The sequence below is a fragment of the Melopsittacus undulatus genome, chromosome 5 (assembly GCF_012275295.1).
Source record: "Melopsittacus undulatus isolate bMelUnd1 chromosome 5, bMelUnd1.mat.Z, whole genome shotgun sequence".
In the NCBI taxonomy this organism is placed as follows: domain Eukaryota; kingdom Metazoa; phylum Chordata; class Aves; order Psittaciformes; family Psittaculidae; genus Melopsittacus; species Melopsittacus undulatus.
This window is the reverse complement of record NC_047531.1, coordinates 44,570,843-44,592,494: the sequence shown is the minus strand read 5'-3', so window position 1 is coordinate 44,592,494 and position 21,652 is coordinate 44,570,843. Positions and strand designations below refer to the sequence as shown.

At 42.5% G+C, this 21,652-nt stretch overlaps 1 protein-coding gene across 1 annotated transcript; it reads right to left on the bottom strand.

Annotated features, from left to right (window-relative positions):
- Nucleotides 1-292: 292 nt before the first annotated feature.
- Nucleotides 293-21,554, bottom strand: RANGAP1 (Ran GTPase activating protein 1). Its single transcript, XM_005150320.3, has 17 exons — nucleotides 21,428-21,554; nucleotides 20,908-20,945; nucleotides 19,292-19,427; nucleotides 17,978-18,105; nucleotides 16,811-16,870; nucleotides 15,998-16,177; nucleotides 14,583-14,717; nucleotides 13,250-13,408; nucleotides 12,963-13,076; nucleotides 11,130-11,229; nucleotides 10,667-10,751; nucleotides 10,124-10,274; nucleotides 9,557-9,670; nucleotides 9,131-9,233; nucleotides 7,338-7,426; nucleotides 5,573-5,694; nucleotides 293-1,181 (listed from the first exon to the last, which is right to left on the bottom strand). Exons 3-17 carry the CDS (start codon nucleotides 19,401-19,403, stop codon nucleotides 1,112-1,114), a joined length of 1,722 nt encoding a protein of 573 aa, XP_005150377.1. The 5' UTR covers nucleotides 19,404-19,427; nucleotides 20,908-20,945; nucleotides 21,428-21,554; the 3' UTR covers nucleotides 293-1,111.
- Nucleotides 21,555-21,652: the final 98 nt, after the last annotated feature.

Sequence of the window (21,652 nt, the reverse complement as noted above, 5' to 3'; positions counted from 1 at the left end):
GTGAGAGATGAGTTGATTCTCAGACGCTTGAATGAAGAGGGAGCAGGATGAGCCTGGGTGCTCAGGAGTTGTACAGCTAAATGCCACAAAACACATGCAGACCCATGGACAATCCTCCACACAGATTAAGGGGCATCTGCTGCTACTCCATTACAAGACGTAAGAACAGCCCAACCCAAGAATGATCAGCACAGCCCTAATTTTTCATACTCTTGCATGTGCTCAGTTTTCAAACACATGTACAGCACACACAGTCCCACTGTTTTGTCAAAGGCAGGAGAAAGGGAACATGCATTGTACATGGATTTTTGTATTCATTTCCAAGCCAAGCCTATCTAATTAGGAAGGGAAGGGAAAGGAACAGGGAAAGTGCAGGAAGAAGGAAGAACACAGGCAATGGCAAAAAAAATTACAATAAAAATACACTTGCTCCCTAAGCAATGGCCACCAGGGTTAGCCACACTACACAGATACTCCAAGCCACAGCACCAGGGGAGCAGTATATTAAAATACAAACCAGCCACACACTGCCTTCAACAAATGGACTTGAAAGAAGCAGCAAAGGGGAGCACAGCTTGCCCTTCTGACCTGGCAGCAGCAGAAGGGGGTCAAGCACACTCCCCTGACCTGGAGAAGCAGGAACATTATCACCTCCCTCCTGCACCGTGCTGAATGCTACCAGACGGGAATCACAGTCCAATAAAATAAAATGTACAACAACTGGGTTGATCCTGATGAGAGCACTTCTGGGCCCTGTATTAGTCTTGACAGACCTTTGCCAATACGACCGAAGTGGAGAACTCTTCTTTCCAATTCATGCAGAGCTCAGAACAGCCCTGACACACTCTAGTATAAGCACCTGCCCCCCAAACCAGTGAGTCACTTCATGAAGAGTAGGAAGAAATCAGCATGATTTGTCCATGTTTATGATAGCAGAAGAAAGGACAGAGCTACAGGGGGTGGGAGGAGGAGAAAAAGAAAAGGAAAAGAAAGAGGCATGGACAGTGTGTTTGTATGGGCTCTGGGATCCTCTCCCACCATGCAGCTCTTCGTTCTCTGCTGATGACAGTCCTACGAGGAGGGAACGGCACAGCAGCATGTCTCTTTTCTCTTACAGCTGGTGGAGGGTTTGTAAGAGCATGTGGCGAGCAAACGAGCAGGAGTCAAGAGCACGGTTTGGTCTGTGGAAAGAGGAGAGACACAGACTTAAAATACTAAATTTAAGAACTGCTTTGTATTTGAGTGAGCAAATAAACAGCATTTCAAATGCACTGGGCTTGCACATCCAAAAGCCTACATCTTTTCCCTTTGGTTCTGTCTTCTGAAACAATTCCCTCACTGCTGCACAGACCACTGCTTCCCCCTCAGAGCTTGCTGTGGAAAACACTCTCCCATTGCTGCATCCAAGTCAGGAAGACAACAACCAAGAATCATGCCATTTATTTTCACAGGTACACAAACCAGCAACAAATTATTGGCTTCTGCATGCTAGTGTTTCATTTTTGGTAGAACACAGGAGGTGAGGGTGGAAGCCCCCTTCCCTCCCTTCTGACAATAGGATTTTCCATATAGATCCACTGTTCAGGCCCCAAAACACAGAAGACAAGACTGTTCCTACTCAAAACTTTACTCACCAAGTCATCTGATAGTTATGACCCAATTTTACCCCTCTCACCATAACAAAATAATCTTTAATAAGTCATAGCAGTAAGGCCTAGTCAATCTGAGAAAGAAGGGTGAGCTGAAATAAAGATAGGAATAGGTAGGTAAAAACAAGAAGCAATAGCTGCAGTGCTTGGTTAGTACAGGGCTCCATGTCTGCTGCAATAGAAGTATTGGCAAGGAGAGTTAACGCCTTTTATTTCTTCAAGAGCCATTCAATGCCCCCCACTGAACAGACACAATTACAAAGTCACAGCTTATCTTCAAAGTGGCTGGGTAATTCAGGTATTTCAGTCACCATCTTTGAAAGATGCAGCCTTGTTTGCAACAGGCAGGTTGATTCTGGCAAAAATGGCAGCTTCCCATTTTTGGAAACAGGGAATCGAAACTGCTGCTGCTGATCACAGCCAAGCTCCCTCAACCTTCACTCCTAACCCCAAGGCTCTTCTAACACCAAGAGCCTCCTCAATTGCTGTGAAGTTAAACTGCTGCTGCTCCATGCTACAGGCTGTTGAAAGAGGCCAGTGATGGGATCCAATCTCACTGCAAAGAGCAGCAGAACATCCCCCAAAAACCCCACGACCTCCTCCAGTGGGCAGGCAGACATCCACCTCCTTTCAGTGTTTTCACCTAAAAGGTTATATAAAAGCACATGTGGATTCACAGCACCCTCTTGTGTCCAAAAAAAATAGGAAATAAGGCCTGACAGCAGCAGAGTAAAATGGATGCTGCTCACAATCTGTAGCCATAATTGTTCTTTTTGGATGGAGAACATAACCCACATCACCAAAAACTGTCACAAAAGAAATGAGAACTACTCCTCCAGCACCAAGCCGTTTACAGCACAAGGCAGCAGAGCTCCAGTCTAGGCAGCTACAAGAAGTTTATAGCTCTAGGAACCCAAAGGAACCACAGTCCTGAAAGAAAAATCTAGAAAGTATATATATACAAAAAAAAAGCATCACTGTTTGCTGTAAATGAAGCATGAGATTGACAGAGGGGAGTAATTTAAGATTGGGATGCAGTTTTATTACAACTGAATTCCAAGAAAAGACAATGGGTGTAGGTAAATTGAGAAGCTGTGTGCTGGTTTCAGCTGAGGTAGTTCCTTTTCTCCACAGTAGTTTGCACAAAGCTACATCTTGCATTTGTGCTGAAACCAGTGTTGATAATACAGGGACATTTTCCTTATTTCTCAGCAGAGTCAAGGCTTCTCACTGCTCCTCACCCCACCAGTGAGTAGGCTGGGGGGGCACAAGGAGTTGGGAAGGGATACAGCTGGGACTGCTCATCCCAACTGCCCAAAGGGGTGTTCCACACCCTAGTGTTATGCTCAGCATATAAAGCTGGGGGAAGCGGAAAAGGGTCGGGGGCATTCAGCATTACAGCAGTTGTCAGAGTAATGTGTGACTGAGCCCTGCTTTCCTGGAGATGGCTGAACACTTGCCCAGCAATGGGAAAAAGTGAATGAATTCCTTGTTTTGCTTTGCTTGCACACACAACTCTTCCATTACTTATTAAACTGTTTTTATCTCAGCCCACATGTTTTCTCACTTCTATTCTTCTGCTATCAGCAAGTGATCAAGCAGCTGTATGGTGCTTAGTTGCTAGCTGGGGTAAAATTACAACACGCTGTTTTAACTGGACTTTATGTTTCTTGAACTGGTGGTGCCAGTGTAAAGAACACAACAGCTGCTCTCCTTATTCCCACAAGGAAAGCCTTTTAAGAAATACACATATTTATAAAACACAAGTATACTGCTTATGTATAGCATTGACTTCACTATGCTGCACAGGACCCAGGGAAACTTATGGTATCACCAGACCTTGCAGCAGAAGAGTTTGCAAATCAGAATGCTTCACCTCCAAGATTTTCATAACACCAGGGACACTGCAGACTTGGTACTAGCACCCTTACATACCAAAGGTAGGCAGACAGACCTGCTTTCTACTGGGAGAGGCTCTTGACTCTCACACAGCTTTTACAGAAGCTTTGAACAATCTTGCTTTTCCCTCATGTGCTTCTAGTGAAATACTGCCTCTACATTCAATGGAATCTCTCCTCAACAAGAATCGAGGCCAGACTCCTACTCTTTTGTATGTACAGCACAATCTAGAGACAAATGTTTACTGAAGCCTGAGAGAGGCCTACATACACACAGGGAAAGGAAGACAAGTGTCTTTTGTAAGCAAATTTATTTAGAAGGACATGTAAAGTTGAGTTATAAGGTTACTCTGGGACCTAGAACCCAACATAAGCAATTGGAATTGTTAAACACACTGAACCAAAGTCCCCTTTCTGTATTCCCAGCTTCAAGTGATTTAAATCCTCTTTGGACAGCTGAGGGGTGATAAGTGGAACTTGTTATGATCAATCTGGGTCTCCAACTAAGTCAGTCATTTTCTTAATCTTTTTATTCTAGGGCTGGTATTGGATCCTTATACTGCACGTATTTGATCAACAAGCAAGATCATAGGCAGCAGTGTAGGAAACAGCAGAAATACTGCAATCCATCTGGACAACTTCACATGGCAAGTTCTGATACTTCCTGCTTAAACCTATAGAGTTGGAGGTAAATTTGTTCAGTTGGTAAAACATACAATCCTTGGCCCATAATTGCCTAATTCCTAGCCTAATGAAGCCAAAGAAATAGAGGGCAAACTGTTCCACCAGAAGGGCCTCTCGGTTAGGATTCACACCACTAAACAAGGTAGTTATGTAGTTTTATTTTTCAAAACTGACATTCGCATGGCTGGTTGCTGACCACATACCACTGTTACACATCAGCTTTAACAGCTTCAGTCACACCAACACATTATCACAACTGGCCTGCTTCCAATCCCAGCAGAACTAAGAAAAGACTACCAATATTTAACTGCATCCTTAGTCACCCAGTTTGTGCTGATCACAAGTATTTGATGCCTCTGCCTTTTATCAGCAAGAGATTCTAAACATCTGCATGCTACCCATACCATGAAAATCAAGAAACCTTAAGGCTCATCCTCTAACCAGTTAAAAAGCTGCTTTTACACTACATGGCACAGGGTTCACACCAAAGCACTACTAAGCTCCAAACGGATTTAGGGCTTCAGCTGTTCTGTCTTAGGTGACAATCTCAGACTGTTTCTCCTGTTGACTGCTGAACAGTAGTATTTAATCCTTCCTCTCCTGACGGAAGGTCTATTTGGTGTGTTTTTTCCAAGTCTCATCAATGCTGAAGTTCACACCAATTTCATACAGAACAGATACAGCTTCCACAGCTATTGCATTTAATATGCATTAGCACATTAAACCTAGAGCTAGTGGGACATTTACTCTACACCTATATTACAAAAAACAGAGGCAGGCAGAAGCAGCTTCTTCAGCACACATGTTTCCTATTTAGTTCTCAAAAATTCCTAACCTTGCTGCTGTCACAGCAAGAAGTTTAATTTAGGAACAAGCTCAGCCTTTGTTTTTCCCAGTGTTTTGATCTGCTGGTAGCATTACACGGCATGATGATCCAGGCAGAGCTCTGCTGCCCTCATACTCAGAAGGATGATTTGGAGGGCACAGTTAGATCCAGTGTACCCACAGTTCATTCAAGATTAGCAGCTAGAAACCCAGCAGGTTTCCTTTAGCTCAAAACCAACTGTTCTGTGAATAGCATTAGTAGTCTCTGTTTCAGAGTCAGCTGGTTGCAAAGCCAGCTTTCCATTAATTCTTCTTTAAGATCAAGAAGATTTTTTTTTTACTCTAAAGCTTGCATACTGCTGTAAACAAAATAAAAGTAGAGGCCTATTATACTATTAATCCTTAATTTCAGAACAGGTATTTCATAGGCTTTAACAGAACATCTTGCATGTAGCTATTAACCCTGAGTTTCACTAGCTCCCATGGAGAAGACTACATGGAAAGTACAATACTCACTTTGTCACAAAAGCAGAGAGAACTGGGGCCAGAGATTTCGGGAAATAATCTTGCTGGACCATATGATTCAGGGTCATAAGAATACCATAGAGGCTTGGGGCAACTTTGACCTTCTCTTCACTCTGAGAAAAGGACAAGAAGATGAAGTCAAACATCAGAAAAAAATCACTATTTTATCTAATCCACTGTAGTTCACAGAAGCAAACTTTGTTGAATGAAGTGCTTTTCTTTCTGCAAGAAAGAAAATATGGTCACTAAATTGTGCAGTGTTTCTCAAGACAAAGGCAATTCCACAGCCTCCTAGCACCATCATCTGAAATAAAGCAGCATCAAGAAGACCTTATTACTAATCAAGTGGCAGCAGTCATAATGGCAAAAGGAAAGTAGTGAACTTGCAAGTGAAACTACAAAATCTTCTCAGAGGCCTTGAGTGTTCTCTTAAAGAATTCCAGACTTCAACTCAAAGAATTCAGCTGCCTTCACTAAAAGTATTTCTCTTGTATTATTCTGTAGCTCCTTTTTATGCTATCTCCTGTTCTGTCAGGCTTCCTCCAGAACTAGGTGCAGTATTTCCAGAACTAGTCTCACAGTCATGTACAAGATAAAGCTAATCCCACTGCTTACATGATACACAAGTTAGTCCTGCTCCTAATATAATGCTAATTTACATGTCCCAACTCTTAAATTGTTTCCATTTATTTCTCCACTGCCATTTCAACTTAAGTCCTTCAATCTATAGACATCCTATAGATCTAAACCTGTATTCCTACATGTATGATCATGAGTTCATTCCAGAATAACCATTGCTCATGTGCTTCCAGCTATGTGGGACAAAATTATGGAAGACGCTTTCTCTCTGCATATGCTTAATCCATGAGTAGTCTCATATACTAGAAAACAATCAGCTGGCTAACCCTCAAGGGCTTCATCAAAGCCTCTTCCTGGCCTGAAATTTCTTCAGGAGCACAGCCTATGCTTTGTACCTTACACATATTTGCTATCTTCTGTAAGAGGGAGTTGGTAGTCTCCAAGACAGGCACTGAACAAAAAAAAAGTCTCTGGTTCTATTTACCCCTCTGAGAAACAGGAAGCTTCATGCACTGGTCCATTCTCAGCTTCTAGGTCTGAAGGCAGTGAGAAACACTAGCCCTTGTAGCACAAATAGGCAGAAGTGCTTAAGTTTGCCAACAGAACCTCTCCCCAGTGACCTTACTGAAAGTGAAGCTGCAGGTATCCTAATTTCCATTAACTCAACTTTCCTGATGCCCCATCTTTTCTCACAAGAAAGTTTATTCCCTGTAATTACGCATTTAACACTAGTATTTGGAAACATACTCCAAAGCATGAAGTTGAATGCTGCTTATCTAGCATGAGTAGTTGGGATACATGTTTTTGAGTCATGCTACTAAGAGATGTTCTAAAGTCACATTAGTAACATAGTAGATTAACTCCTGGATATGGCTTTTTATAGACACTGTAGTACAACAGTAGCACTATTTCCTTACCTGACCCTCCCTTCCTTTAAGAGATGACTAAGGATGCACAGGACATTAAGCAGAAGAGGTACAAAGAGTTGATATCTTCATTCTAATGCAACCTTGCAATCTACAGTTTCTGTTGGACCTGCAGATTTTCATTGTCCCTGGGCATTAGGCATGCATAGGTACCCAGCTGCTTCCATGGCAACATAACTACCCAAAACCCAACCAGCCTGGTCTTCAACAGCCTAAACAGATCATAACTTCAATTTTTGCTGCTTCCTCACCTTAAGTAGTCCCATGTGGACCAAGAGGCTTGTGACAAATGCATCTGAATTAAATGTGGCAGAAGTGAAGGCTTTTTTCATCAAGGCATCTAAAAAAGAAATAAACACATATTAAATAATAAAGTAATACTATAACAGATTTTAAGATAGATATTGATCATACAGGATCTCAGGGAGCATCAGCTGTTTTGGGATGCAATACCCATTAAGATACAGCTGTCCCTCAGGGATTAGATATAATCTCTGAAACACTGAGATAAGTAAAACCCAGTCCTTAAGTAGAAGGTCCAATACAAAGGAAGAATAACCCAAGCAAAACTGCAAAAAAGCACAACAGAACCCCCCAAATCCCCACACTGCCAAGCTTCAAATGCTATTTCACCTCAGTCTTTTGCACCATAACATGCTCTCCTCAATGTATTTGAACATGCATGCTACGTGCAGACATATAAATATGATCAGATAAAGTAGAGCATCAAGTTAGAAGCTTGACATTTTAAAGGCCAGCAAGAATTCACCTTTCATTTGAAAACAAAGAGGGGGAACACAATGAGAGAAGTTTCTTTAGCCGTTTTCTGGGCTCTCTCAGAACCAATATTCTGTCACAAGCTATGGGCAAACTAGTGCTTTAGCTTCTCATGTCTACAAGGTAGGCAAGGCACCCGTTTTGACCTATGCCTGTTCAGGTTTCTTGGAATAGGCAGAACCTACTAGAGCAGCTGTAGAACAGTGTCAGACATTAACCAGGGACCTCAAGGACAGCTTATGCTTACTTTTCTGGAAGGAAAGTAATTGCCAGGTTCTAAATTCCTAAGGGGTAAGAATAGTAAGAAACAGCTATTGAAATAAATGCATTACAAGCACAATTCAGACAACAGGAATATCCTGTGCTCCATTTTTTGACAAACTCAATGAGCATGATCCAAGGCTAGCACTGGCTTAGTAACATGCCAACTGACTATTTCTGGCTGATTGGAACCATAGGCAACTGTAGAAAATACATTATTGTGACAGACAACAGCTAACAGTTTCACCATGTCTATGTACTCCAAATTACAGAAGCACACATTTGTTAGCATTAAATCACTAAGTGGTCTTAAAAGTAATTGATCCAGTTCTTTTGCACAGTATCATTACATAGCTCACTGAGAACTGCCAGGGGATTTGAAAAAGATGGAAGTCAATGGTTAGGTGCCTAGGAGCACTTGGCAATTCCCATTTCCAAGTGAAAACATGAAAGGACACTGTTAGTGTACAGGGAAATGATCTAAGCCAAATCACTCCACAATATACAGTCCCTTGTCTGTCTGTACATTAGCTTCTGTGCCTTGTTTCATGTTGCAAATACCCACTTCCTGAAGCTAAAAATGTTTCAGACTGATAAAATGAGACACTAAGAGGTCTCTCTTCACTCTCTTGATACTACACTGGTGAGGCTACTCTCTACAAAGTACTCCAAGTAAATAGCCTTGAAAAAGTAACTGCCTTTGGAACACAGAATGACTGTCTCTTGACAACCTAGCATCAAGGAGATGAAGGGCAACACAGGTCCAATAACAGCAACTACAACAGACACTGACCAAGCTTTAGAAGCACAATATAAGCTAAGTTCAGAATGAACCTCTACTTTCACTCCACACAACATCATAGTACAGCTTTGTACTTTGTTATCTGGGTTTCTTGCTGCCAGGGACAAAACAGTCCGATAGCCTGGCCCACAGGGCCCTGTTCATCACACTGGTGTCCTGATGCTGAAGCAGATCACACCATGAAATGAAGAAATGCCCAGTCACCTGTTGTTTCATGCACTGCTGTTTTCACTGGGGCTTCATCTTTGAAAACTGATGATATCCTTAGAAGAGTTGTAACTACTTTTTCTACATCAGATGTATCTGTCTGAAAGACAAAAACCAGACTATTCAGTACACTGCTCATCAGCTACAGAAAATGGGTCTCTGACAGGGTTGTGACAAGAATTACAGCCTTCAACTGACTGACATCAGTTTTGCCTTGGCCATATAACAAGGCATAAACACCACAAAATTACTGTAAGCAGAAGCTCTAGTGCCAGTATAAGCATTAACTGCATCTTGTGCTTCCATTAGGTTCCTTGAGATCACTGGGGAGAAGATGCAAATCTAGGTGTCTAGAGAAAGTTACCACCTCTGGAGATCAAAATAGTCTTCAAGACAAGCACAGAAGACTACTGGCTCACCTACCTGCTGAGCTATCAGCACAGAGCACTTTGGTCCTAGTCGCAGCAACTTCTCTGGTGATGGGAAAGCAAGGAATGTGGCAACATCCACAGGAGGAGATGGCACTGGAGTTGAATCCTGGAACAGGTAGAGTCCATCAATTTACTCTTCAAAGTAAATTAGTTCAGCAGCAAAGGCACATAGGACAGGCCAGGATTTGTTCTATTTGAAAACTATATGAGGCTGGAATCAGCCCAGAGTTAAAAGAGCCAAAATATGCTAGCTAAACTGCATGGCATTGCACATACAAGGTGCCCACTGTTTTCTGAACATAGGAAGACTTTCTGCCCATATTTGTTATGACCACCACTCAGCCTTTCCCTCCATGCAGGAGTGCACATGTTCACTTTAACAAAGCATGTTTTCAATTCTCCTATTTCCTTCATCTTATCTCCCTGTTACTACACTGCCAGTTCACACAGGAATGCTAACACGTCCCAGCACTCCAAGTTCAGATTCACTCCAGATCACATTGCTTCCTTTAATTTCCTCCAGCTGAGCAAACAGTAAAGCATCTGGAAGCAAGCTTACCTGTGAATCAATTATCTTCTTAGGAGTGAGTGACTCCTGTTCTCCCTGCCCTCTTTCCTTCAGCTGTTGCTGTTCTTCTTCTTCCTCTTCCTCTTCATCTTCGTCCTCCTCCTCCTCCTCTTCATCATCTTCCTCCTCCCCTTCATCATCACTAAGGTTTGAGAGTTATGTGTTACATTACACACTTGCAGTTCCTGTACACTGGAACTCAAAGCATCTTTTCAAGAGCAAAAAAAGCAGCCTCCCCTGAAAGATATACTGCAGGTGGTACATATCCAGCTACAGATTGAGAGGACTCAGGCTTCAGTCACCCCGTTGACAATAGCAAGCAAAGAGCAAGAAATGCAGTCAATACCAAGTCCATCAATTAAAACAAGACACAAGGTTTATCCTACTTATCGAATCCCTTGATTGTGCTCCACACTTCAAACTCAGTTCAACATCTGTCTGGAATGTTAGACTTTGTCTTAAAACTGATGGACGAATTAGTGTTTATGGAAATTTACATAAAATTTCCAATTTAAACTCTGGTATCTTGCCTACCTCAAAGATCCCAGCACAGTTCCCATATTGAAGCCTTCAAGAATCTCATGGAGTTGCTCACATCCCTCTTCTCCCAGACAGTTACCTAGGTTGATAGAAGAGAGTACACTTAACAGATGCACATAAGTTTGTCCTTGAGGACTTAACCGTGTATTCTTGTCTCTCATTTCTGAAATTGAGCCATTATCACTTATTCCTATTCCTTACAGACAGCAAGGCAGACTTCTGTTATGAGAATCAAAGAGATGTTAAACCCATTTTCAGCAGCATTACACAACAGCTGGAGACAAGCCAACCCCCTAATTTTTACTTCCTGTAAAGTCATCCAAGTTCAGCAACTCTGATTTGCATTTTTTAAATGCTGACAATTGTAAGGCTAGAATGTGTGATACTCTCAATAGTCTTCCTTGTGGTTTCTCATAAGATCAGACTAGACACACTTTGATCCAGCAAACTTGCATACCATTGAGATCCAATTTCTCCAACTCTGTCTTATCTTCAACAGCCTCAGCAACTGTCAGAGCAGCATCTCGTTTGATCTCACAGAAGGACAAATTCAGTTCCTATGAAGCAGAAGAATATTGATAAGAGAATCAGTAATAGCTTTAAACTGAAAGGGGTATATTTAGATATTAGGAAGAAGCTTTGTACTATGAGGGTGGTGAGACTGGAACAGGTTGCCCAGAGAACCTGTGGCTCCTCTATCCTGGGAATTATATAAAGTCAGTCTGGATGGGGCTTTGGGCAACGTGGTCTAGTAGAAGGTGTCCCTGCCCATGAGCAGGGGGGGGTTGGAACTAGATGAGCTTTAAGGTCCCTTCCAATCACTGTTCTATGATGTTTGAAGAATTCTTAACACCTATCATCTCATAAGCTTCTTGTACTCACAAGAGCTATGGAAAGGCTTATTTGAACACAATCTTAGTAAAAAAAAAAAAAGTATTTTTAATTGGAAATAATACCTGACATACCCTCTGCTTCATATACCTAAAAAGAGGCATTTTGATACAGACTGTTAAAAGCAGCACTACTGAAGGTAACTACTCCACTAAAATAGCCACAGAGACTACACTATTCTGGCTGATAACCTAAAAGGTAGCAGACATTTCAGACCTTAGCAACCAGCTCACTGGTGATCCTCACTTATTCAAGGGTCATGAAAGCATTCCAAAACTCAGACACCAGTAAGTCTTACTGAAGAAAGGTAAATACTATACAAAGTAGAATGCACATTTGCTTTCAGACACTTTGGTCACAGGTTAGACTTCAAAGAAATTATAAGTGGTACTACTACTGATAAACACAGCCAGAAGAGAAACAATGTGGAGAGAATAAAAAGAGTGAAGTTATCCAGCAGCCAGACACCATCCCCCACTGCTCAGTCCTTTGCCAAGAAGGGATTTAATATTAACAGCAAAAGGGAAGCAGTCCTTGAACAGAATGAATCAGCTATGATTGCTTCATGCTGCCCTCCCTTAACCACTTCTCCTCCAGAAAACAGGATTTAACTTCTGGCAGTTCATCTCAATACTCCCATTAGAATCCTTACTTAAGTTTTCCTGGGAGATTCAGACCAGTTCCCATATAACCAAGAGAAGCCTGAGCAAATGCTGGAACACAAAGTACCTACTTCTTTCTGTACTGTGCTCATATATGTAAATAAATATTAGCACTGAGCTGAATTTTTTCTTTGATTAAGATAAGGAATCATGTGTTCCGCATCTGTCCTGGTGCAGTTGTGACCCATGGCAGGTGTTTCTAGAGAACCTGGCTTACTTACATTACTGACTGGACTTAGGCTTGTCTAGAATGTTGTCACATGAAAATACTGATGTAGGAGGCTCTGATATTGCCAAAAAAGCTAAAAAAATTTGGACCTTTGATATGCATCCTAACAAAGAAAAAGCATTAACTGCATGAACTTTGAAACGCTGAAGCTGTTCATGAGAAGTAACACCTCAATCCTCACTCAAGACCTTCTGAGAGGTTCTAAAAAGCAGATACTTCTGTTCTTAGATTTCTTGAACAGCAACTTGTTGAGTTGAATCAAGAGCTTCAAAAACATCAAGCTGAGTCACTACTGAGTCACTACAACTCCATGTAGAATAGGCTTAGCTGGATGAGATGATGCCACTGATCTACACTACAGCTTATTGCTTTTGAGTTGTAAGCACAGAGCCTTCACGGAAGTAAATCCCACTTTAGAATAATCAGTAGTGGCCAGAAAATGGACAGTAAGACACAGAAAGAGGCATTTTCTAAAGAGATTCAAAGCTGAACAGCAAGACTATAATACCTTTAATTTATGAAGCCCTTCTTTAACAGCATCAGCAATAGCAACAGCACCCTTCGAACGCACCAGGCAGTCTCCAAAGTTGATTGCTTCAATCTGCCGAAGTAGCTTCAGAGTCTGCATGACAGCACAAATTTAGAAGTACAGACATGCAAGTAAGTAAATGTCCTATCGCTCCTGGAAGGTCATCTTTGCCAACACAGCACTGCATCAGGCTCCACCACCCAGAGGTGCTAAGGCTAGCCATATCTGGAGAGACAAACACAAAGCCACTGCCTAGGACAACTCACCTCTGCCATGGCCACAGCTCCTTTCTCTGTGAAAGTGTTGTCATTCAAGTTTATAACCTTAAGCAGTGGGTTAATGGCAAAGGCCTGGGCCAGTGCTGTGATGCCAGGATGGTTAATTCCATTCTGTGGCATATGGACCTCTTCTAGGGTCCCGATGATCTGGGAAAGGATTGCATATGAAAAAGGTTGTCAGGAGATGTATTTCAACTCAGGAGTAGAGCTTCACTCTTTAGGATTTGCTTAAAATTGTTTTCTTCCAACTCAGAACTCAATTCTTCTACAGAGTATTATTTACCAGCAATTATGTCACAAATTTAAGTGAAACTGTAGGCTCCTAACAAGCACCATATTAACACAAAGCCCTGATTTTAAGATTCACAAGTAGCATCCCCCTGGCACACCTACTCTAGATACCTTAAGACAGGATTTCTTCACCCTTTGTTCAATAATACTGAAACAGACCAAGCAGCACCACTGATACAGTATTTTTCTAATTAAGACCTACATTTTACCTTGACTGGAGAAGCAAACCCATAAGAAAAATCAGCAGGAACACTGTTTATGGACTAAACAGCACGTCACAAAACACAACAATGAATCCCATTTTCATAATGCCATTCAGTGTGAATTCCTTATGAATCACTTATGCATATGTATCTAAGTAATCTTATTTTTGCCATGATTACTGAGTATTCAGTCACATCCAGACAGCTCTTCACAAAAAAAAAACCTATAACCTGCAATATCATTAAGATATCTGACAATATGCATTTCAATTCAAAAATCACCTTTAGCATCAATGGAGGAAAGAAGGAATTAGGTGCCCCCAACTACAATGAATCCTCTTCCCCCAATAATAGTGCAAGTTGGCCAGTGACACCTAGAAAAAGCTAAGGAAACATTTAGAGCCCTTAAAGGAGGATGCTAGTGAAAATACTAGGTTACTTTTGCCAGATGATTGAACAACTACGCAAAGAAGTACTTGAGAGGTCAGCTGGTACACCTAACCCCAGATAAACTCCATTAGCACAGAGGGAGGAGAAGGAATAGGGCTATTATTAAATTACTCAGGAGATAGCTATTTCTCCCTCAAGTAACTACTTTACACAGCCACTAATAATGTGTTTGGAAACTTGGGTCACAGAAACATTGTCATCAATTCTACCTGCACTTGTTGAAGACTCCAGTTTCAGCAAACAACATTGCTACTTTAGTGAAGCAACCAGCCACTGCCTCGAAGCTGAAGCAAGCTCTGTGTACGTTACATTTAACATTAGCCCTTATGCACATCTTGCTCCCATCTGCTGTTAAGAAGCTCTGGTTTGGTACTTACTCCAAAAGCTTCAGCCAGAGCAGTAGCACCATCATTCTCCAGACGATTTCTGCCAGCCACAAATATTTTCAAAGCAAGAGGCTTGCCCTGGGTACTTGATTTCCTATGACACTCCTTCAGAGCACCTGCCAATATCTAAAGATAAAACAAGCAGTTTATACTAACTCAGCATCCCATTCTGAAGGAATTCAAATGTGTTCTGAGGACTCAGCTCTCAAGAAACACTTTTGTCACCACTGATACTTTCCTGATCTACATATAATAGGGTATACAATAAAACTGTCTACCTACAACACTTTCACAGTACAGTCTTTGGCAAGATGCAATAGCTTTGCAAAACTAGAAAATGGTGACCCCACTAAGAACATTTGATTCTTAAACAGGTAAACATATAGATCTCAATGACAGCAGTGCCAGTTTTCTTCATCTTCCAACAGGCATCCCTTCAGTGCTAGGGTTGGTAACACTGTATTCTCAAATCTACAGTCTACTAGCTCCCTTGACAGGGAAACTAACATTTAGGATTAAAAAAAATGTTTTCCTATGCTCAATAAAAACAGATGAGCTTTCCATACTTCAGAAATTTATCCAGGAAAGCATGTAGAAAGAAGGGATCTGGAGACTGAAGGGGCAAACAACAATCTTAAGTTTAAAAGGAAATAGGAAGCCCTGCAAATGGGGAGGAATAACACCATAAGCCAGCATAGGCTGGGGAAAAAACTTGGCAGAGAAGCACTTGAGGGTCCTAGTAGATGAGAAGTTGACTGTGGGCTACCAAGATGCACTTGCAGAGGAGAAAAATCTACTGGGCCTTGAGGAAAAATATTGTCATCAGGTCAAGGCAAGTCTCTGCTCTGCCCTCTGAAATGCATCTATGTACTGCATCCAGTTTCAGCCTCCTACATGAACATACTTGGGTGAGTGCAGCAAAGGGTCCTGAGGATGATCAAGGAATTGAAGAATTTTACATACTGGGAGAGTGCTGAGAGATGGAACTATGGCTGGAGAAGAGAAAGCTCTGGGGGAGATCTTATCCATGTGTAAATAACAGGATGTGGAAGATAAGGTGGCCTAAAGGGAAAGCCAGACAAATGCACACAAACTGATGCAGAGAAAATTCCATTCAAACCCACAAAAAAGTGGTTTGATTGTGTGTGCATGTGTGTGTGAGAGGGTTTTTTAAACCCTGGGACAGACTATCCAGAGAGCTTATCAAAAGTTTCCACCCTTTGAGATAATCAAAACCTGACTAGACACATCCCTGAGCAACCTGATCAAGTTGCCCTGAGCAAGGGAGACGAACTAGACAATTATCAAAGATCCCTTCCAACCTCAAGCACTCTGTGATTCTGTGCAGGGCAGTGTGAAGCCAAGCCCTGGCTCCAAACTCATTCCCAAAAAGTAGATCATCTTACCTTGCCACCACCAATTCCCATGCCACAGTTGTTGAGTTTGAGCTCCCGCAGGGTGTAGCATGCAGGGCTTTTCAGCAGTGCCTCAAAGCCACGCACTCCATCTGGCCCAAAGGCATTGTCACTCAGGTCCAGCTCCACCAACTGGGCTCCAGCAGCAATGAGTGCATCTCCCAAAGCGATCTGTAAGGGAACAGATGGCAGTGGGTGGGAGTGGATTGACTCTTAGTGATAGCATTGCTGCAGTGGCTAGGTATGACAGGGATGCTGCAAAAAAAATCCACTTTGAAGTCTTTCAGCAAAACTGCACAGGGAAATTAATCTTTACAGCTAAAGCCAGAGAAGAAGTTGTGCAAATTAAGCTGAAGATAATCATAAGGAAGTTACTAAGAAGTTATCCCATCCCTTTAGGTCAAACACATCTAAGTGATTTTCCCCCTCTACACTGTTAGAAGAAATATTGTTTCCATTCTGTTGAGTTTACCATTTTTTGTTTCACAGGACTCAAGGAGGCAGGGAGTTTTGTAATGCTCTTGGGAGAGATGGCCACATGCTTTAGAAAGCTTAACTCCCGTTCTATCACAAGGGTACTTTCCCAAGTGACAAGCTCCTTCACTAGCATGGACTTGCATTTGACTTTTCATCAACACTTTTCCACCTTATACAGGGGAAGCATAAATAAGAATCATTCATCTAGTGAGACACTCAGTGTTATCAGCATAAAGATCAGCTCTGCTGAAAAAACACACTCCCACAAAGAGCATGACAGGGAAAAAAAGTTATTAGTCAGCAGTCTCAGATCTAGTTTTTACTTACCAAAGCAGGAGGGATCTCAGACCTTAGTCTCCCAGTGAACATGTCACTCCAGTGGCACCTCTAAAATAACATACACATACAAACCATGAAAATATTTAGGACAATCACTAGTTATACAGAGGTTTACACATATAAGCTGCATTACATCACTGGGACATCTTAATACTGTATATGCCTTGTCTTGGGCTTGTCCTTTATTTGTATTAAAGAGCTACAACAACCAATGTTACAATTATTTCACCTGTAAGGACATAAACCCACTGAAATGTACATTATAAATTAACACTATACAAGAATTCTTGCTTTTAATTCAAGCTGGAATACTTTTCTGCTGAGATTATTACCACAGGAAAAAAAGCAGCAGGAAACCAAAGGATACATCAGGAATGCAGATTTTGCTAAGGTATGAAGCTCAACAATCCAAATTTGCTTGAAAAGGCACACTTAGGTGATTAATGTGAATCAGTGTTTCCTACTCCTCTCCTGCAAAGGATAGTGCCTCTAGCAGCACAGCACTATAGGATCAGAATAGCAGGGGTTGGAAAGGACCTTAAGATCCAACCACCCTGCCATAGGCAGGGATACCACATGCTAAATCATGTTACCCAAGACTCTGTCCAACCTGGCCTTTAACACTGCCAGGAATGGAGCATTCGCAACTTTTTTGGAAAAACTGTTCCAGTGCCTGGCATTAGGCTAGAACACAGTGAAGAAACTGTATCTTGAACACAGAAAAACCTCATGGCGCACTTCATTATATTTTCCCAAATCAGGCATTCCCTGAAGACTTATGTTTCAGACAATCTGATCATTCCCAAGATTATATGACCCAGCTTTTCCATTAGAACTTAAGTTTTGTTGTCAGTCATTTGTTCACAGATCCTGCCTCTGCAGTAAGGCTCTTTGCACAGCTTTCCAGCTCTAAAATTGGAAGCCCCCTGACTAGAAACAGTTAGGAATGCAGAAAGCGCTCCCATTATCCTGAAGTCCACGAGTTCTGCCATATTTTCATATGGTTGTTCTTCCTAATGGAAGAACCACCAAGCAAGTTCTGGGCCTTACTCAAGACAGACTACTGGAGAGAAAGCATAGATAGGTGTCGTGGTTTAAACCTTCAATAGTTCTACATTACTTCCCCTTCAATTTGCCCCCACTTGAGGATCTCACCTTGAGCTCCGATTTCTTCTCCAAGGCTTTGGCAATGACCTTTGCTGCCTCCACACCCACTGTGTTGCCTTCCAGGCGCAGTGCCTCAAGGCCATCAAACTCCTCAATTTGCTTGATAACTCCTTCAGCTGCAAAAAGCAAATAGTCTAGTAGGCCTTTCAGCTATCATCTTGGGTACCACAGTAACACTTCGATGCAGCAATACTCACTCAACTCTACCCTTATGGAAAACAGCTGAACAGTATCTGAAAGAATCCTGAAACAGCAATGGGAACAGAGCTAAAGTGTCAGGTCACTAAAGAGACCATTCTCTATTCCTCATCCTGCCTTTTCATACTTCATTTGTAGTTTTATTCTTAGATAGCCATCCTCCTATTTGCAAGAGTAAGTTTCCTGACTCCTAAGAAAGATTCCTCCGCTGCTCAGCACATGGTTTAGGAGCTAGAGTGCATGCGACTACAAAGATGTAAGGACTAAGGCAAAAGCTGATGGGAACTGGTGCCACATCATCAAGAAGTTGCCACTGACTGGTAAAAGTAGATGCCTGTTTAGCAAACATGTCAGGATGGAGCAATTCGGAGTAATCCTACACAAGACATAGGAGCAGGCTACAGACCCTCTCCTGTCAGTTATTCTCAAGTTCCAAAGCCTTTACCCATAGTTTGATGGCTTTGCACTATTAAAATGGCACACAAAAAAAAGCATTACCTTTGGAATCAGTATAAGTATGCACTACACAAAACCTTTCTGAAGAACATGCTGTTTCTTGGTGTGGCAGAAATGTTGATCTAAATATACACATATTCTCCAGGTATTTACTACACTAGCAGCTACTAGAAGACATTTTTAATTGGGAAATATATACCAGCAAGAGAAAATCCAGGAAAAAAAGTGGCAGGAGCCTAGCAAATTAGTCACAATTTGGGAAGACACTGGACCATTGCAACAGACTTTCAGCCATTCCCTCTGTGCAAGTCTTTAAGGCATCTACTTGTCACTAAGTAAGATGTCATTCATTTGGTTACTGTTTTTAAAAGTAGTGACTTCTAATGCCCAGTGACTGCCAAAAGCACTTGGAGAGAACACCAAGGAAACAAGAATTATACAACAGGGAGGTAAACCACAATTCTACTATCTGTAGCACTACCAGGGCACAAGGGAAGGAAGCATCTCTATCAGAAGCAGCTGTAACTGAGTGAGCCCTGCATCACAGCAAATATGACAGCTTGTTCCTGCAGAATTAGCAGGAGGTTTACCACAAGACTTTAGAATTCCAGCGAGACACTTGCCAGACACAAGGGTATTTTCTCTTACCATCTTCAGCTGTATTGAGTTTAAGGCTCTGGCCTTTGAAGCTCAACTGTCCACCACCCACTTTCGTTTTGGCAAGTGACTCCACAAGCTTAGTGATGTCTTCTGATGCCATTTTTCTGCTTTTGCAAGTGTTGAGCTGTTAATTCAAAGAAACTGTCAACATCAGAAAGCAAACTACAATCCATAATCATTAGCATTTTCCCCATAGCTTGCTTATCACAGCTAGGTAGGCTAGATTAATATTCCTAAGCCAGTCAGATGGTGTTGATTCTTCCAGTACTGACAGGACTTGGGTTTGATGGAGTTGTAATACTTCATAAATAATCAGTAGCTAAAACTGTGAATTAAGGCCACATTAAGCCATTACTCTGGGCAATACTTCTGCCATTATACTACTCCTCTCTCCCCAAACCCCAGTGTTTAGTTAGACCTGCTGCACATCTGACCTGTCCTCCGGAGCAAGCCAGAATGAAAACAACTGTTTTTCCTTTCCAGTGATGTTGCCAGTAGTGCCCTTGTCAGCACAGTTCTAGAACTGCTGTGTTGGATGCAACACATGATGCTTTCTGCAAAAATCTCTCAGGTTTGTGGGCTCTCTTTCTTTGCAGATACCCTACACAGATTCATCACACATTAAGAAGAATGGCCTTACACTGACGAAGGCTAAGCAAATATTTTGCCTTGAGGCAAGTTGTGCTAGCCTTGCCCCGTAGAATCTGCATACCATTATTTAATGAATATCAATCACTGCATAAAGTAACTGGCCTCCATTCATTCAGCAGGATAAACAGAGCATGTTTCTTATCCCAGCACCTCTGCTGGGATAGAAGACTACACACAACTACTGCTTAGAAGCAACACACTTATAAAACAGACTTCAGGCATCAAAAGGGATGAAGATTCATTCCTATAACAGAAAATTGGCTCCTGTCCATTCTGTCTGAAATAGACATGGACCCACACCCTTTGAACTCAACAGTACCAATTTTAAAACACCCCCTAAACAGAAGTTGCATATTCATACTCTCCTCCTGATACCTAGTTGTGAAGCCTTCAGCTTCAGAGAGTATAGCTTCCCTCCAGCTTTCATTAACTTCAGTTTTGCTTTTGGACACAGTAAAAAAGATATCCAAGGTTATCAACATCACTTTTCTAGGACGACAGTCATCTCGGATAAGTGGTGCCAGTACAAAGATGCTCACACAACTTACTCCACTACTACCACACAGACACCAGACTGATGGACATTTCCAACATCTGCCAATCCAACACCAAGAAGGAATAAAGAGGACATCCTCTCGCCCATGAAGGCTTTACCAAACAGGAACAAAAGCTAGGATCCAAAGAATTCAGACTATTCACCTAGCTCAATTATTAACTTCACTTTTAAATACCTCTTCACTCTACTGTTTAAAAAACTAGTCCTGTTCTACTTTAATGCTCTTCAGTACTCTACAGGTGTACTCACACCCTTTGCTTCTCTTTCTCATAAATCCCCTTTTACTTTCATCAACTTACACACAGGCTACTGCCCAACTTCAGCATTCAAATTCACCATCACATCCTGAAGCATGTTTTACTGCAAGCACACCAACTACACCCAGCTGTCAACCTACCAGAAGTCTCTTGAACTGCTATGTCTTCAGAGAAAAACCTTTAAAGAGATCAGATTAAAAATTGAAGAGTTAGTACATTTAGCAACTACAACCACAGCCTGGAAACACCTGGAGAGATGTTTCCTTGTTATTTAAAGTATCGATGAAACTGTATGTTTTCTGGTGATCTAACAAAAACAAAACAAAACGGGAATTGCTTTAATTAAACACTTTATCCACGCCAACAGACCACACAGCGACAACCTGCTGCGCTACGCTAAGGAGAGGCCTGCCCTGCTCCCCAGGCACCCGGGAGCTCTGGGTGACAGCCCAAGGTTACCCTCCAGCCGGCCCTGGACCGGCCTCCAGCGCAGCGAGCCCCGGTGACGGCTGAGGGTTCCCCATTTCCGCCGAGAACACTGCCGGGGGCCGGCCACGCTGCCCCACCCCGACACCCCCCATTAACGGGCTCCACCGCCCCGGGCCGCGGCACCGAAGTCCCCCATCCCTGCGGCGGCAGGCGGCTGCCGTCTCGCCTTACCTCAGCTCAGCTCAGCGAGCGATCCGCCTGCCGCCCAGCCGGGAAAGGCGGTGGAGAGTCGCCGGCACAAACACTCACGCTGCTGCCGCCGCCGCCGCTGCCGCCGGGGACGATGGGTGAGAGAGGGGAGGGGGAGGCGGAGGATTTGAACGCCGGCAGTTCTGCTCTCAGCTCGGGATTGGCTGTGCGGCGTGACGTCACAGCCCCCCCTCCCGGCCCCGCGCC